Genomic DNA, 16663 nt, shown 5'->3' with positions numbered 1-16663 from the left:
TATTTATTTCCATACTCATTACTTTAAAGGTGACTTTTATATTTACCATTTTGAACACAGGATTGTTCGTGTGAAGAAGGTTTCTTAGGACATTTCTTTTGACAGCCTCTTTATATTCTTCCTAAAGTGCTTTTCTTTCGGCAATGCATAAAATGAATCTTGAAAATCAAAAGGAGGTTTGTGCATAATTCTGGAACTGGCTATCTTTTACCATTTATTTTTGCTCATTATTATGCTGGCTGATGAAATACTCTAAGCTGGAGACCTGTGAATAAATCTTCATTTAAATGTGTTTTAAAGAGGTAGTTGATATTTTGTTCACTTATGGTTTTATATATGTTTTACAGCCAGACCTGTAGTTCATTGTTAATTCACTAGTTTGCTTACTTAGCAGCATCAGAATAAATAGTCATGTAAAATCACAACCAAAAGAGGGCAAGTGTGGATTTATACATCACGAAATGCAGAGCCATCATTCTTTTCTAAGAAAGAACGTAAGCAGGCGTTCAATTTAGATTTTACTGGATCAGGACCCTTTATTAAAAAAAAAAAAGTTTTAAAAGTGGATTGTTAACTTAGACCCTTTCTAGTAATTAGGATCCTACAGTCTCTTATCTGTATTTGTCAATTTAACATTCAACTCAATATATATTTGTTTTACAGACTTTAGCACTATTTATAGCCTATGGAACAAACAGAACATCCATTCCAGTGAAGGGGGAAATATCAGATAACTATGTAAATAAAAGACAGCAAAATACTTGGGCAAGGAGAACTTTTTTTTTCTTTCAGCAATGAGGCAGGAGTGTATTCTGCTCTCTCTTAACTGTTTCCTGGGTAGATTTTGATTACGTTACCATAGTAGGTTTTGACCTTGGTTTAAAGCAGCATATCGTTGCTCTCCTTGTTAGAATTAAGGCACTTCCACATTATTTCAGTAGATACACCTTTAATATTCTAGCAGATAAGAATTGAAGTTGTGCTTTAACAGTTTAGAACGAGATATTTACATAAGTAGAACAGTCCTTTCAGGGAAAAGGGAAGTAGAGTGGAAAAGGAAAAACTATTCCGAAGTAGAAGAGAATCATTTCCAAGTGACAAGGCGGCTGGAGAGTGAACTTGGCAGGAGCATACCTTTCCTCTGTTCCCCTCCCCACCCCACCCCCTTTTGAAGAAGTAATTTCAAAGGCCTGCCTCCAAATACATGGAGGATTTTGTGCTGATTCTCCACTCCTGCTTGGAAACTCTGCAGTTTCTATCTTAGCCTTACAGAGCTGAAGGCAGTACCCTGCTTTCTACTGAGTGAACTTTGGTGAAATATAATACTGAAAGTAAATCAAACTTGAGTAGCCTTTAGTAGGAGGCAGATGAATGGGGGAGTGTTTAGGATGTGAATTATTCAGTTAGATCAATGGAAACCTCTTACCGATTTGAATGGGCCGCAAACCAGGAAATCCTCTGAATCTTGTTGAGAATCCTTTTGTTATTTTCAGTGAGTTACCCAATGTGGGGATGCTTTGCAGAACAGGATTTAAAATTTGAGAATTTGAGAATTGGTCAGGTACTAATTAATGTCAAGCGTTCACTTACTTAAATACAAACCATTTGTTTTATGTAACCTTTTATAAGGAAATCTCATTATATACATGGTTAACTTTCTGCTTTTTCTGTCTTTTCACTTAGCTTTTGGAAACAGGCACAAATGGTTTAATTTCATGTAAAATCTGTCTACCTGTAAACCTAGGCAACTGTCAACAGAACTATCGTCTCTGGTTTAGTATGCTTAAAAAATAAGTAAATTGCAACATGCATGTATGGGGCTGTGACTGCCAGAGTGTGTTCATGGTGACAGGTGTTGGAGGTTCATCTGCTAATTTCTTATTAGAAACAGTGTGGTAGGTTGATGATACAATCTGGTCATCGGAGGCCCTATCTTGGTTTTGGCTTATGTGGCTAAGTTTACTGAAGTAATTTAAAAAAATAGTAAATGTGTTTTCAATTTTATTTATTTTTTCATAGATGTATTTTAAGATGAAAATATTTATTTTCCTTTTCCCAATAAAAATCTATTATCTGTGTTCTGTAATTAGGCTCGCAACTTACTGTAAAGGATGAATGGTGTTCACTGAACTGCATCATTGGCCTTATTGTGGTAAAATGACTGATTTTGTTTCACCAGCTGTGAGTTTGGAGGCAGGCTGAATGACGGGGAACACATAAAGCTCAACATACTAAACTATTTCTAGCACATAACTGTACATGTATCATTGAGAATTCAGCAGCAGTTCTTGTTTGATAAGCTTGCTAATGTCGTGTTCTAAGGAACACTGCTTCTGCATGAGGTCTCTTATACAGGCTGAATCCTGCAGTCCTTACTGAAGCAAAGCTCCCGTTGAAACACAGGATCACTATGACCATGGAAGACACTGAATATGAGAGTATGTGACCAGCTCCTCACAAGAGCAATACGTCTGCCTAAGGAAATAGAGCATGTAGTTCTATGACTAATTATGAATTATAGAAAGAAAGGATAAAAGACACAATGTTGGGAAATAAATGGTTGATTACTCATCTTGCTTCTAAAGAGAACATTTTCAAAAGGCAAGCCCAATTATACTCGCTTTTTTCAATAAGATATCTACTTCTCCTAATTTCCATCTCTTATAGTAGAAAATAAGACTATATTGTCCTTCAGCTTGTTGTATATGTGGCAAAGGTGATTGAGAGGTTGCATGCAGTGTTCTCATTTTATATGAAGATGGTAAATTATGGCAGCAAGTTAACAAGAGGTATAGCTTTCAGTTTTTCTGTGAATGTGTTCTGAGTACTGTAGAAGCTGCCAGATGTTGCTGAAATTCAGTGATGTCAGCTGATGCAAGGATACAAAAGCCATAGAACTGCATGTGCTGTGTTTAATATAATCTGGAGTCACAAATGGCCTTAGTTGGAAATTTGATAAGCCAAAGTTGTGAGGCAAGTGTTGTGTTTCTCTGTGGTTTAGCATCTGATAATGTATGAGTTGTTTTACCTTTTCTCTTTAAAGCGGTATGAATTGCAGATGTTTTAATGGATTATTAATTTCAAACTGCAAAGGACTTAATATGCTCACAAAACAAACAAAACAAATTCTTGGATAGCGAGTTGCCCTTGCATATCTGGCATCTTGTGTTAGACTAAAAGTTGGGTTTAAGTGATATCACCTCTGGAGGTGCCATGGAAGTGGTGAATTTTTCTGCCATCATCACGAAGCACACTTTGTGTTGTGTTAGGTGAAGAGATGTTGGGGAAGCTTAACTGACCCTCTTATGCCCCTTCCTGGAAATTCTTTATGGGCATAATAGCAGAAGAGGGTGAGCCTATTTTGTACCTTGCATTTAGGTAATGCCTTTCACCAGAGGGCAACAATGTGCTTTACAGATGTTAAAAGAGTTAAGGTTCTGGACCCATTTAGCCCAATTTTATAGATGGGGTACTTGAAGCATCAATTTAGTGATTTAAGAACAAAGGACTACTAATTTTATGATCTTACTACAAACGAATTAAGAACAATGTATCATCTTCTATCAACAATACCAAAGTTATTGAGCTCAAGAAAACATCTATAGAATTACAGATTCCTTGGTTGTGTATGTGGGTCCACAATTCATGATTTGGCACATGGCATACTCAGCCACCTCTGAGAGAGTATTCAGTAGCTACCAGCAAGTGCTTAGTAGCTTAGTAATTCGTTGGACAAAGCATGTTCTGTGTGGTTAAAACATGACTTACTTCATTAATCATTAACTTGCCAATGACTGAATGTATTTCCTGAATGACGTCTGTTCTGCTCATCTGTTCTTCTATGATGAAATCACACCTGTTTCCATCATACCACCTGCAACTAACGTAAGTACCCGTGTGTCTTTTTTTCCTTCTTGAAGAAGTTCCTTGTAAGATTAATAGTGCCTCCAAACAGTATGCTTTTTGTAAGCACCATCATTACCACCATGGAAGGTCTTTAAGAACAGTCTGAAGAGGAAAGACGAAACTACATATTTCATGAACGGTACCTGAGCTTTTGTAAAAATGAATTATTTTGCAGTGAAATTCAAAATGTTGGCATCATTCTAAAAAGAAATGCAGTATACTTCTATGCAGTACAATAAAAAAGTTGCTCTTACCAGAACTCAAATTGTCAGATAGAGTGCTATTCCTGCAAAATAAAGACTAATAACATAGCTGGCGCTATCCCCAGCTGCGAGTCTATTAAAGCTCTTTCCAGAGGTTATGCATGTAGGTTGTGTGGACTGATAACCACTTTCATTATAGAGAAAGAGGTTTTTAAAGATTACCTTTCTTCGATACAAGGTTTTTATCTTGGAGTATCTCTTGAAATCCTTTGCTGTTTTTGCTTTTTTATGTTCATACGCGGCCACGCATTCTGTGATGTGTATGAATATATGAACCTGGTAAATGGAAGAGAGCACTGAAACATTATTGTAATTGAAAATAACCAATCATATCTTTTTTTCTAATAATAAATCTGATAAGTGATGCACATCTCAAGCATTCTGGATTTCTTCACTTCAAGAAGAAAATTGTGTTCCCTGAGTCTTCTATAAGAAAAGAGAAGAGTAATAACATATTCATCCTGGAAAACATGACAGCCTGCAGTGAAATTAGATGACTGCATTTGTTTTGAGTAGATACAGATGAACAAAAATGATCCATCTACAACAAAGCCGCGTGGTCTTTTCCTTTTTTCTTTTCCTTTTAGTGTTTTGTTTGAGAGTAATTGTTAAATGGAACTACTCTGAATCAATGTGTGAAAAATTCAAGACCGCTATGCAGATCAACTCTAATTTATGTTGTATTTATGTTTTTTGCCTTTTTGTTCTGTGAGATGTTTCCAAACAGTGTGTTGCTGTCATATGTGGCCCTGGTATAAATGAAGCAATTCATTATATAACCCAGACTATTAGTGAATGTTTCTGTTGTCGAATAAGTTATGTGTTTTTTGGTTTTTTTTTGCCAATTCAGTGGTATGTGATCCTTTGTATTGAGCCGCCAAATGCAGCAAAGGACAAATCATTAAGGTTTTATAAAATAAAAGTTTAATCTTAAGAAGTTAAATGGACTTCAATACTTAATAAATCTTAATCTGCTGAAAAAAAACTTTGGAAGATAATAGTACAATATGCAGTTTATGAATACTTCTTGTTGTAGGTTGGCCCACTGAAATTTGGTCCCCTTAACTTGATCTATAAGCCTTTCTCTGTATGTTTATGTAATTTAACTGTAACGGTCAGAAAGGAAAATAATAATACATCAAGTAACATGGAACCCATCAGAGTTTAAGATAATTCCTGTGGAAGAGAGTATGTAATATAAAAATACTGTCTGCTAAATGTCATTTTAAATAATGACTGACATCTATTTTTAATAGAGTTTACAGCATGGAGACTTTATCTCCTGAGTCATCCAAACTGAATACCAGTTGAAATCTGGACTGAAAATCCTACAGTTTGTTGACAACTTGGTGGTTCTTATTTTGATGATATCCATACTTAAAAAGTCATGGTTAGAGTCAGTGATCTGGGGTAAAGGGCTAAAAGGCTGTGATGGCTAGGTTAATCTTCCAGTCTCAGTTGATCTTTTCTGAGTCAGTCTGAATTAAAAGGGAAATGCTGGGAAGCACACTGTGAGCATTACAGACTGCCAACTTCAAAGGTATTGACATAAAAGGAGAAGGACATGAAAAGAGGAAAACTGTCAATGAAAAAGCAGCAGCAAGAAAAAACCAACAGGCCTCTGAAGGACATGTAGACCACTTGGGCATTACTTTCTCCACCATCATTTTATTCCTAGTAGAACCAGTATCATCTCTGATGACTATTTGTGAGAAAATTCTGGTAAACACTACCATTTTAACCCCCAAAACTTTATTTTATTTTTTTTTCAGAAATCCTCCTCCTACTTTGCTACATCCTGAAAAATGGTGCAGAGGATTCAATCATTTCATTTCACAGTGAGTTTTATTTTCTTTTAAAACTAGTTTATTCAGCAATGCCTATGTGTGTCTAAATCTGAAAGCAGAATTTATTTTATGGAGTTGTTACTTTTGCCGTTTTTTAACTTGTTTTCTTTTCATAGATTCTAAACTGTTCTTCAGTTTTTGAGAGCTATAGAGCACAGTTTGATCTTCTCATGTAATTTGTTTCACAGCTTCTCTTAACTCTGTAGTTGATTCGCTTCTTGACTTTTTGTTAAACCTGGGGCATGTTTATAATATACCTGATTGCCTTGATCGTTTTGGAGTGGACTTCTGTGTCAAAGAGAAAATGGATTAGTGAAAATGACTGCTGGTCAATTTAAAATAAGAATATAAAGACCAGATGGACAATAGTTTTCTTTTTCCACCTTACAAATATTCAGCAGGTTGTATACTCAATATGTAAATGAACATGAGTTGTACCAAAAGTGTAACATGTCACCTGAATGCTACATTGAACTAAAATATGCTCTTGTTTTGCCTTTTTCTTTTTACAATGAAACTAAGAAATTGTACTTTACTAGCTGTTAGCATTATATTCATAAATCTTAGAGCAACTTCTACAAGCGATTTTGGCGGTTTGTTTGTGACCGAATTTCATTGTGACCGAATACAGCTTAAACTGTGTAACATGAGGGATAATATTATCAAACTCTGGGAAGTTCACACTGTTCAGATAACCAAATACTTTGAACACTGCTGGCCAATATTGACTTTTTAAGATAGGTTTGGAAATCTCTACGTTTCCACATTTAATCTGTCCTATCTCAATGCACGTATAGTTTCTTGTGGAGGATTACAATATCCATACCTGGTAAGTTTTTCAGTCAGTTGTGCAGTAGTGTCTTCCCATTTTAGAAGAAGTTAAAATAGAAAGATTAATGTGAATAAAAATTAAAAAAATATATTCTTATTTACTATGCTGATCTTTAAATCAGGCAGCAAGGTGGGGCAAACTTTAATAGCATATAGTGGAAGGCCATTACTGTCTTTGCTGCAGTGTGACTCAGGATCTCTTAAAGAGCAGGTAGTAGAAGTACATCCTTTTAAAGCAGGTTGACCTGAGTTCTGTTTCTCCATAATGCCTGTCCTTTTCTACTCAGCAGTGAACATTGTAATCTGTGGCGGAATCAGTGGTTAACTACAGAAGTCACTGCATGGTGGATGAATTCCCTTCTATTGTAGAGAAACATTCTTTTTACAGTACATATGGACAGTACCCGGTATTTTGGGGAACTCTAGTGCAAGGAGGTTATGTTCCATTTGTGCTTTAGAGAGTCAGTGTGCCAGGTAAGTACGAAGATTACATTCCTTTCTCGGAAACATTGTGCCTCTGCACCAGAATCCATTTGTTTTTTTCTTAGGGTCTTCCTTTTTAGAAGTCTCTGCTGAGCTTGAGAACAATACAAAAAATGAAGTTTATCATTTGTTTAGTCCTTTAGTTCAGCATGCATTGTTCTTATCAGAAATCAGACTTTAGTACTTCATAACTATACTTGTTTTAATCTTGTCCTTTGGGTTTTTGATATCTTCAAATTGTATATTTTTAATCAGATTGATTTTTAATTACTTTGCTTAATTACTTCCTCTCACCAGCAACATCTGCAGGTTTGCAGATCTTGTTTTTAATTTTTACAGTAATGCACACAACGAAGTAAGGAAGCATACTTGCAGGCAATCTGTTAACGTGAAGAAATGCAACAATTGTAATAAATTTACTGTTCTTACAGAGACCTGTAAGAGAACGCTGAAAGGGAATTCTCCATGACATTGCTTCATTCTTGTGCATGTCTTATTAAGGTTGTTATGAAGCAGAGGTTACAAAATATCATTATGAGGGCTTGGATTTACACTAGTGGATTTTCTAGAAAAAAACAAAACAAAAACAAAAAAACCACACGTTGAATCATACAACTGCAAACCTTTTAGCCATTACTGATAATTGGCTCATTTATGTGCATTAGTTATGTATTTGATGATGCCTGCCTTTGTGACAGCTTAGTTATGATAAATTAAAAGCAGCAATCGTATAAATTCCATACTGCCTTTTATCCATATGTTAAGACCTAGCTTGATGTTTCTGTCTCCCTTGTGATGAGTGGTTAGCTTTAAATAATTTTATTATCTATCTCCTTCCTGATGGCTAACATCATTTGCATAACAAGCTTATCTGGTTCAAGCTGTGGGCCAGACCTGTGTACTGGAAAAATACAAGCGTTCATCTGTAGCTAAGCGCACTTCTGACTTCAGTTCTGTTGACACAATAATTTCATCTATGTCAAAATTGCCAAACCTGGTCATTGTAGCCTTTTCCCCCCATTGTAATGCCTTGAAATGCCAGAATGCTTTTCACTGTTTCGAGACACATTTTTGTTATAAATGTTCTCTCATGTTATATATAGTGATTTGCAACATGCCTGAGCTGGAAGTTTCAATATATTTTTGTGGGTAGCTCTTTAAATTGTTAAAATAATATATTATTTTTTTCAAAAGTAAAGTCTGTATTTTGTGCTTGAACTCTACTGCTCCAAGACAGACAATATTGCAGCAGCATGTTTGTGTCAGATACATATTTACAAAGTCTGAATGGAGAACAGGCCAAGGTGGTTCATAGCTTGGTGAATTTATTTCCAGTATTTTTGACCTTGACTTGAGATAAAGACTGTAATATCCTCAAGGGTTTTCACTATGATACAGCTAATCAAGATAGATATTTTGTTTTAAAAAATCGAGAAGATACAACTCCAGCCAAGTGATCTTTGGCAGCCGTCTAATTTTATATTTGGTATCTACTGAGATACATGCAGCACATAATTACTTTTAAATGGGTCAGTAAAGTTTTTAGGTATGCCTCTTTATCTGTGCTACTGTAGTTGTCCACGAAGAGCTTGGCTGCTCCGCTCATAATGTGAGAAAGAATTAATTATCTGTTTATTTTTAACTACATATCAATAGGGATTATCATTCCTATAAGGCCATGTAAACAGCTGCATCAGTTGTTGGAGGATTGGCTCCTAAAAATGGTAGACTTATACCTGTGTTCATTTCTATGTTCAAATAAATACCAGTTTTGACGAGTTCACTGTTTGCCTATGTTTGTGAAGCTAATTTTTTGATTGCTACAGCACAGATGTTATTGCTCTCTCAAGATAAAAATTTGTCTAACACATTTTAGACATAGAGTACTTCAGAATTCATTCATAAAACAATGTAGACTGTATGTTAAAATTAATTTAAAAAAACAAAAACAAACAACACATACACTAAAATTAGCTTGTATGCCGCAAATAATTTTCTTGGCAGTTTAAGTCTTGACTGATCTCTAGGGATAGATCTCTTGGAGCAGAAGGACACGATAACCTTTATTTACATTACATCACCAAATGGTAATCTTAATTAAAATGAGCAATGGTATCTCCAGGGACAGACATTCTGCTTTTAAATTTATTTAACCAATGAGTAGCTATTATGGTTCTTTAAATTAATTAGTCTTTCATGAACTGGAGGAACGTAAAGAATTAAGAAATTTAGGTAGTAAAGTCAAAATATGAACTTCCAGAATTTATGGTCACATTTGTCATCAGAACATAACATTTACTTCAGCAATGACATTGCAAATACAATACCAATTTAATTTTCAGTCTCAGTAAACTTTTTTTTTTCACTCATTATTAAACAGCCTCACAAACTGAATTTCATATTGTTGAGACTACATCAAAGTAATTCCATTAATAGATCATACAGATTATACAGGTTGTATAACTTCTCTGAATGCATATCACCTTTTTTTTTCACAATCCAAACAGTTGTTTAACGACATTCTGTTCATATTACTTAAAGACCATTTCACTGTTTCTGTCACTGAGTACACGATATGCAGTTGACATAACTCACTGATTTCATAGTGTCTAGAAAAACCAAGGGGTTTGTAAATGACAGAAAGATGCAGATTGTGATGTGCAAGGTTACCAGGAAATCTGTAACTTTTTCCATTTTATTCGTAGCTGTAGAGTTTGAGAATCCATCAAGAGATGAATTTGAAATGCTAAATTGTAATACCTGACAAAAGACCTCCAACACTTTTGAGTATTGCGTGAGACATTTTTATACAGATGAATGGGCATATATGATGGATATAATTATCTCTAGCTTTCTAATGAGCAGTTTTAGTAAAAAGTTGCAATTTTGCATAGAGGTGAGAAACTCCTGTGGAAGTTTGAAGCCCTGACCCTGTAATATATCATGCTAAATTATAGAAATGTCATAGTATCAGGATGTTTCACTCAGTAAAGTAGCCTGTTGAGTTCCTTACCATTAGAGATAGTCATTCTTCTCTTTGGTTTGTGGGTTCATTGGTTTGCTATTCCCAATCGTAAACACCAACAGTTTACTTCCTAAGGATATTGTAGTAAGAAAGATAAGTATCTATGCTGAAGTGGCAAGTCTAGTTGGGGAACATTAGCGATTTTAGGAATAGTATGCTGCATTTAAGATTATAGTATAAAAGACAACATGTGAAATAGTTGCCTGAGAGGCAGTTTTCTTACTCTGTTCTTTGAGCTCATGTTGTCATTGAGTGCCAGAATCCCACTTGTGTTTTATAAATTAGTGGCATCTCAGAGAATCTGCATTTAGTCTAATCCATCAGCCTTTTGTCTTGTATTTCTGTAAGGACTGTGCTCACATCCGGTACATTCTTGCCACAATCTCTAAGCTTCTGTCCACTTTTTGGTAGAAGCTGGATTTCCAGCCACTCTTGTGTTGCCATTGGTCTATGATCCTGGAAAAAACAATGTTGTCCTTTCTTTTTGCCTCTGACTGATACTTTCTACCATACTCCTTTCTGAAGTTGCCTAACACTGTTAGCCCGTATTTAAACCTGAACTGTTCCAGTTTTACTTCTTGACAGATTCTAGTGAGGAAGAGAAGTGGAATATGTCTGTGCTGAATTTGTAGTAGTTTGTTTTAGGGGAGGACTCAAGACCTCTTCCAGTTAAATTATTCTAGTTGTCAAAGAAAGGGTTTAACATATGTTCTAGGTGATCCAGTTTTGTTTGCAATGCATTTGTGATGATATGAAAGGCAGAAGTATGGAAGTGTAAGCAGTAAAAATTTGACTCAGGAAAGAAAAAGCACAATTTCTGACTGACAAGAGTACCTTTGCATTGGACTGATTAAGCATCAGTAGCGTAATAATGCCTCCTTCCTGTCAGCCAGACTTGCAGCATGAAGACGTGAGTTTAATCCCAGGTTTCACAACTGGAGAAAAAGTTGTCTTGCTCAAAGTCACCCAATAATCAACATCAGACCTGGGAATGGAGCAGTCCAACATACTGCTAGGTAGATTAAGGCAGGCTCCAGGGAGCACAGGTGTGTTCTCTTGTGGGCCGTGGCATACAGGACAGATCAGGCACACAGTGATGGGAAGAAAGTTGCCGTTGCCTGTGGACTTTCAGCTAGTAGAACTAACCTGGTCTCATCTGCCCAGGTGTTTGTTAGCTTGTATGGAGATGTCAGTGTGACTGTATTTGGAGTTTCACAGCGGTGGGCATTAAACAGTCTGTTTAATGGTGTGTGAGAGACTTTTCCCAACCGCTCTGTCATTGGCATAGTGGATCTACAATTGCCCTTTTAGCGGCTCTCCTTTTTTACTAGGAAAGAGTGCACTAAACACTAAAGGAAGGAAAAGATCTCTCTGTTCTTTTCTTCCTTCCAGCTATGACATAAAATGTAGAAGAAATATGCTGTCAGCATCTGAGTATGCTTTCCATATCTCCTACCTTTTCTGTGCTTCAGCTGCCTCAAATCAACTTCACGCTGTCGCTACAAAGGGTTATAAGACCTAAGGGAGAATGCTTGATACAACTGCAAAGCATATTGTTTATAATAAAAAGCTTCAATTATAAAAGGTTCTAAAAGCTTTTTGTGTTCTCAGGTCTGCAAGTACAGGCCAAAGAAATAGAGCAGACCCATTCCAGGTAAAAGGATAGGAAAAAAAGTGATTTCACTGTACAATATGCATTTACATGTATAAAATGCATTTGATTAGTTTTGAGATGCTTGCTAGAATTAGTGGCGGAATTTCTGGTGTCTTTGGTGAAATTCTAAGGGTTTCAACAAGAGCAAAGTCTGACCAAGAGCTGAGGGGGGCCACTCCACAATTTCCCTTGTTTGTTCTCTAAGCCACCTATATGAGCCAGAGCAAACTACCATGTCTACACAACCCAAAGGAGGGTGGAAAACCTGTTGTAATATTTGAACCTGTAGAAAAGGGAAAGCTATTTGCTACACTTCATTTTACAATTTCAGTGAATGAACATTTCTTAGGTTTCAAGTGTATCTTCTAAATTACACTATGTGGTGCCTGATGTTAAAAGTGAAACATAAAGAAGATTTATTTAGAAAACAAGTGCTGGTGACATTTCAGTATGAGAGTATTTCTCTCATTGTTAGGTAAGGTTAGTTATTTATGGCATTTGCTACCAAAAGGCAGATCAATAAAGATATAAATGTGTTCTGAGCATCAGAATTTATATTATGCATGTGATAATTGACTACTTTGTCATAAATTCAGTCTTTCATTCTGATATCTGATTGTAGCAGAAGGAACAGTAAAATACTTGTTATTTATCATGGTATGCTGGTTCAAGACAGGAGACCTATTTAACCTATCTTCAGTGGCAGCATTCCCTTTTTCCAAAGGGGCGGCTATATATAGTTCTGAAGATAAGGTTATTTGTATCCTGTATGTCCCATTGAATTGGGACTGAAAACAGAAATGCAGTTGGCAGAGCTGTCGCAGCTTTTTACTTCATTTTTGCAAATGAGTGACCTGCAGCAGTGGGGGAGGGTCAGGCCTGGGGTTGGGAAGCAGGGAGGCTTTGGGGAAGCAGGCAGGTCCCTGCAGCATTACAAATGTCATTCATGAGATGACTTTTCTCCTCCACCTCTCTCCTGTATGTGTCTGATCAGCGTCTGCCACAGCTACATGTAGCACAGAAGTAGGAGGAACCATCAGAGTGCTGGATAGGAATGGGGTAGTTTAGCCAGTTAAAAGCAATCTCAGAGATTTTTTTTTTCTTGATCTTTTACTGTTCCCTTAAAAGCGTTGACTTTTGTTCAGGGTATTACTGGTTTGATCAGAAAAGTTCTTATGAGTGCAATAAAGATTAAAAAAAAAAAAAAGATGCTGAGGTTTTGGTTTCTTTTTCCTAGAAAGGATTAAGCATGTCAAAAGAGACTAGTTTGGGGTATAATGCACCATCATATCAATGAATGGGTGCTACAATTTTCCTAAATGCTCATCCTTATGAAACTAAATAATTTAGGGCATTAGAGTTCATGACAAATACAAAATCTGATAAATAGTACTGGGGAATGGTGTTTGTCAGGTACACGGGTAAGAACATGCTTCATGAGAGCAACGTGCCATTGGTTAACATCCCCATAACTGGGGGCAGAGGTCCTAAGGTGCTAGGCATCATTGTTCAGATATAAAGTGTTTATGTCTATTGATTTTCTCTAGAGGAAGACTACATACAACAGGTAGCAAAACCAAGCATATTAATAAAGCTCAAGGAATAATAACATGACCTATGCAAATGGGGAGATCATCTAACCATTTGCTGAACAGAGTGGGGAGTTTCTCTTGTCCAGAGGCTGTGGATTCCTCAAGTCTAATATAGAATCTGATACACAGTCATAATTTTTTCCAAATAATGACCTGTTCACCGTCTGTGCACATAGATGATAAGCAGTGACTAGATGCCTGGTTGGTTCTTTGGTTTATGAGACAAAACAAGTTCCAATCTCCTGCTAGCAACTGAGAAATCATCCGAAAATGCAACATTTTTAAAAATTAAAAATTAAAGAAAAAATGTACTAGAGAGAAATTATAATTTAACTAATCTGTAAGAGTTGTAGCTGCTTGCTTTATTTTTAAAGAAAGTATTTATGGTGAAAGAAATCATTATTTAATGAAGAAGTATTTCTGGAAAAAAAAAAGAAAACGCTGCTGCTCTGGTTAGTTTTGCCTGCAATATTGAAGGACATTAGTAACTGTTTTCTGTTTCTGAACACACAGGAGATTTAGACCACCACTGCAGTTCTTAAGAAATCTATTTCTTTCCATTTATTCATTACTAAATATTAGCTCATGAATGCTGATAAAATAGCTCCCCTTTTCAGTCATCTGATCTGCCACTTGCAAAATGGCAGTTTACATTGGTGAGATACAGCAGTTCCAACAATGTTATCATCCAAGTGCAAGCAGCCAGTGAATTTTTACAGGCTGCCTCAGACGGGCCTGTGTGTACAGGAGGCTGCTCTTATCCTTTGCTAATAAATGCTTCATCTTTGCCTGCAATTGTGGCAGAATGGAAGTGGTGCTTAGGAGCCTGGCTGTGAGATTGCAGCAAATGGCTGCAACCTATGTTTAATGTAGTGACACTAATGAATTCTGAGAATTAATTTTCAGCTAAGAAAGCATGATGGAAGATAGTAGAATTTCAAATTAGGTAATGGATTGACTTTCATCAAGGCCAACGTGTACAGTGTTTGTTTCTTTTCCAATCTCTGCATACTTACTCTTAGAGTTATTTTAGATCCAAAAAATTGCAGACCAAGTATGATCATGTGTTCATTGTACCTTATGAGAAACTCATCTTGTAGTAAATTTTCTAGTCACTTTGTTGTGCGGGAGGCAGTCTCACCACTTAAGGTTTTTTTTTATGTATAATTTCCATGGGTCAAACAAATTGGATTAAATTGCAGGTGCACCACATTTGTTAGTTTGGTATGTAATTGTGTGGTTGATGTTTGACAGTGCCTAAGCTAACTGTCCAAATTGGTCTTAAATGAATGCTCAGATGAGCATCTGAAGATACTTTGGTTTTCTCCTTTCCTCAGAAGCAAATCCTACAGTGACATGATTTCTTAATATTTACTTGCACATGCACAATGCTCACTTTGATTTCTGTTGGCCACACTGAATAGGAATACTTTCTAGTGAGTGACCTTATAAACTGTACTCTTCCTCTTAAATGTTAATGTCATGAGATTTCAAAGGTATATATTACTTCTTGATTTCTTTTTTCTGTGCTTGATGTGGACTATATTTCCTGATTGAATGTACTGATCAGTTATGGCAACTGTGGATGCAGGCACAGTAGAAAGCACTGTAATAATGCTCACCTCCCTGCAGGCCCTAACATTGTAAATGCATCGATGTTTTCTATAGTGTCAACACTGCTTCCAGTGTAGATACCTTACTCAACTTCTGCAGTGATACTGGCAGCCTGACACCTTTTTCACTAGCACATAAGTGGTGGCCCACGACTTGTTAGCTGTTAGTTACTAGTTCTTTGCTTTGTTGTGACATCTTGCTGTCCATCTGAGAGTATATTCAGTAAGCTGTCTGAGCTTGGAACGGAGACTTGGATCACAGAATTGCAATTGTGTCTTGTGTGTTACTAGCTTAGTTGTCTTATGAATTCATGAGGCTTCACTTTTGTTTCAAGTGAACAAAATCTCTGTTCTAAACGAACAGAGATTGCAAAAATATCCTACTTCACATGAAATGAAATGCTGCAATATAGGTGAAACTATAGATGAAACTATATATACGCTTAAAGAGTTGCAAAGCAGAAGAGCAGCTTGCATGCAAAGTGACTAGTCAGCAGGGGAACAGCAAGAGCATGCAGCAGAAACAAAGGTAATCCTCAGGTAGTTTTCAAGACCCTCTCTCTGACAGAACTTACCTATGCTCATTCAAACACATGCAAGACCCAAACAGCTAGTGTTTCAGGCACATAATGGAGGAGCTAAGAACTTCTTTCTCTAAAGTGTTTCCCTTCTCATCTTTTCAGACTTCCTCAGTAAATGCAGTATCCTGGACATCTGGATAATTCATGTAGGAACCATCTGTATGGGAAGAAATTCTCTTGCAACTTCTGGATCTTGTCCATAGGGTATCTTTGGGGGTGTATTGGTCCTGAGCTCAGAGCAAAATTTGTTGTAATAAATGCATACCACAGGGTAGAAGTATTTTGTACTCTCAAGGTGTTCTATGTGGAAATCTGTAATTTCTTGAAGAGATTCCATTTAAACTCAACTTTCAACTGTCTAAAAAGTAACTGCTGCTGTATCTTCACTGTAATGCTCCAGATATATTCAAATGAAACAGGAGTATTTATATATTAATAATGTAGTATCAACGAAAAGAATTTGTAGTTACTGCTAGAATGGTAAAAATCACGAGTGCATGAGCTTTTCAGAATGACATACCCACTTCAGACACTTGTCATCAATCCATGATTTTTGTATGGTTTTGTATTTTTTTTCCATTGCCTGTCTTGATTAATGGTATCTTTCTTTTCAAATGCTTTTTTCCTTTTTCTCAGGAAACACATAAATTTAACCAGGATTGGCACGGGCTGTATTGTCTGTGTGGGTGTATTGACTTTTAAAGACCATGGATGACAGCAGGAAAAGTATGTGTGAGGGCTGGGGGGGACATGAACCTGTTAAAGGCTAATGATGGATCTCTCTTCATGGGAGGACAGGAGTGGTATTTATAGCCTTGCGCTCAGAGGGATGGAGATAAAGCACGTTCTGTTAGTTTAGTCTTCTATT

The 16663-nt window shown here is 36.4% G+C and overlaps 1 protein-coding gene across 11 annotated transcripts in view; it reads left to right on the top strand.

Moving 5' to 3' along the window:
* Positions 1-16663, top strand: part of MYO3B (myosin IIIB) — a 213926-nt gene that overhangs the window by 64701 nt on the left and 132562 nt on the right. For all 11 annotated transcript variants that reach the window (XR_005821290.1, XR_005821291.1, XM_040562175.1 and 8 more), the window contains one exon: positions 5942-6007. Coding sequence is in view for 9 of the 11 variants with exons in the window: in XM_040562175.1 (XP_040418109.1) it covers positions 5942-6007 (66 nt within the window). In the remaining 2 variants the exon portion in view is untranslated. The remainder of the gene's footprint in view (positions 1-5941; positions 6008-16663) is intronic.

This window comes from Cygnus olor, chromosome 6 (assembly GCF_009769625.2).
Source record: "Cygnus olor isolate bCygOlo1 chromosome 6, bCygOlo1.pri.v2, whole genome shotgun sequence".
NCBI lineage: Eukaryota > Metazoa > Chordata > Aves > Anseriformes > Anatidae > Cygnus > Cygnus olor.
Note: the sequence above shows the minus strand (reverse complement) of the source record. Positions and strands in the feature narration are given on the sequence as shown.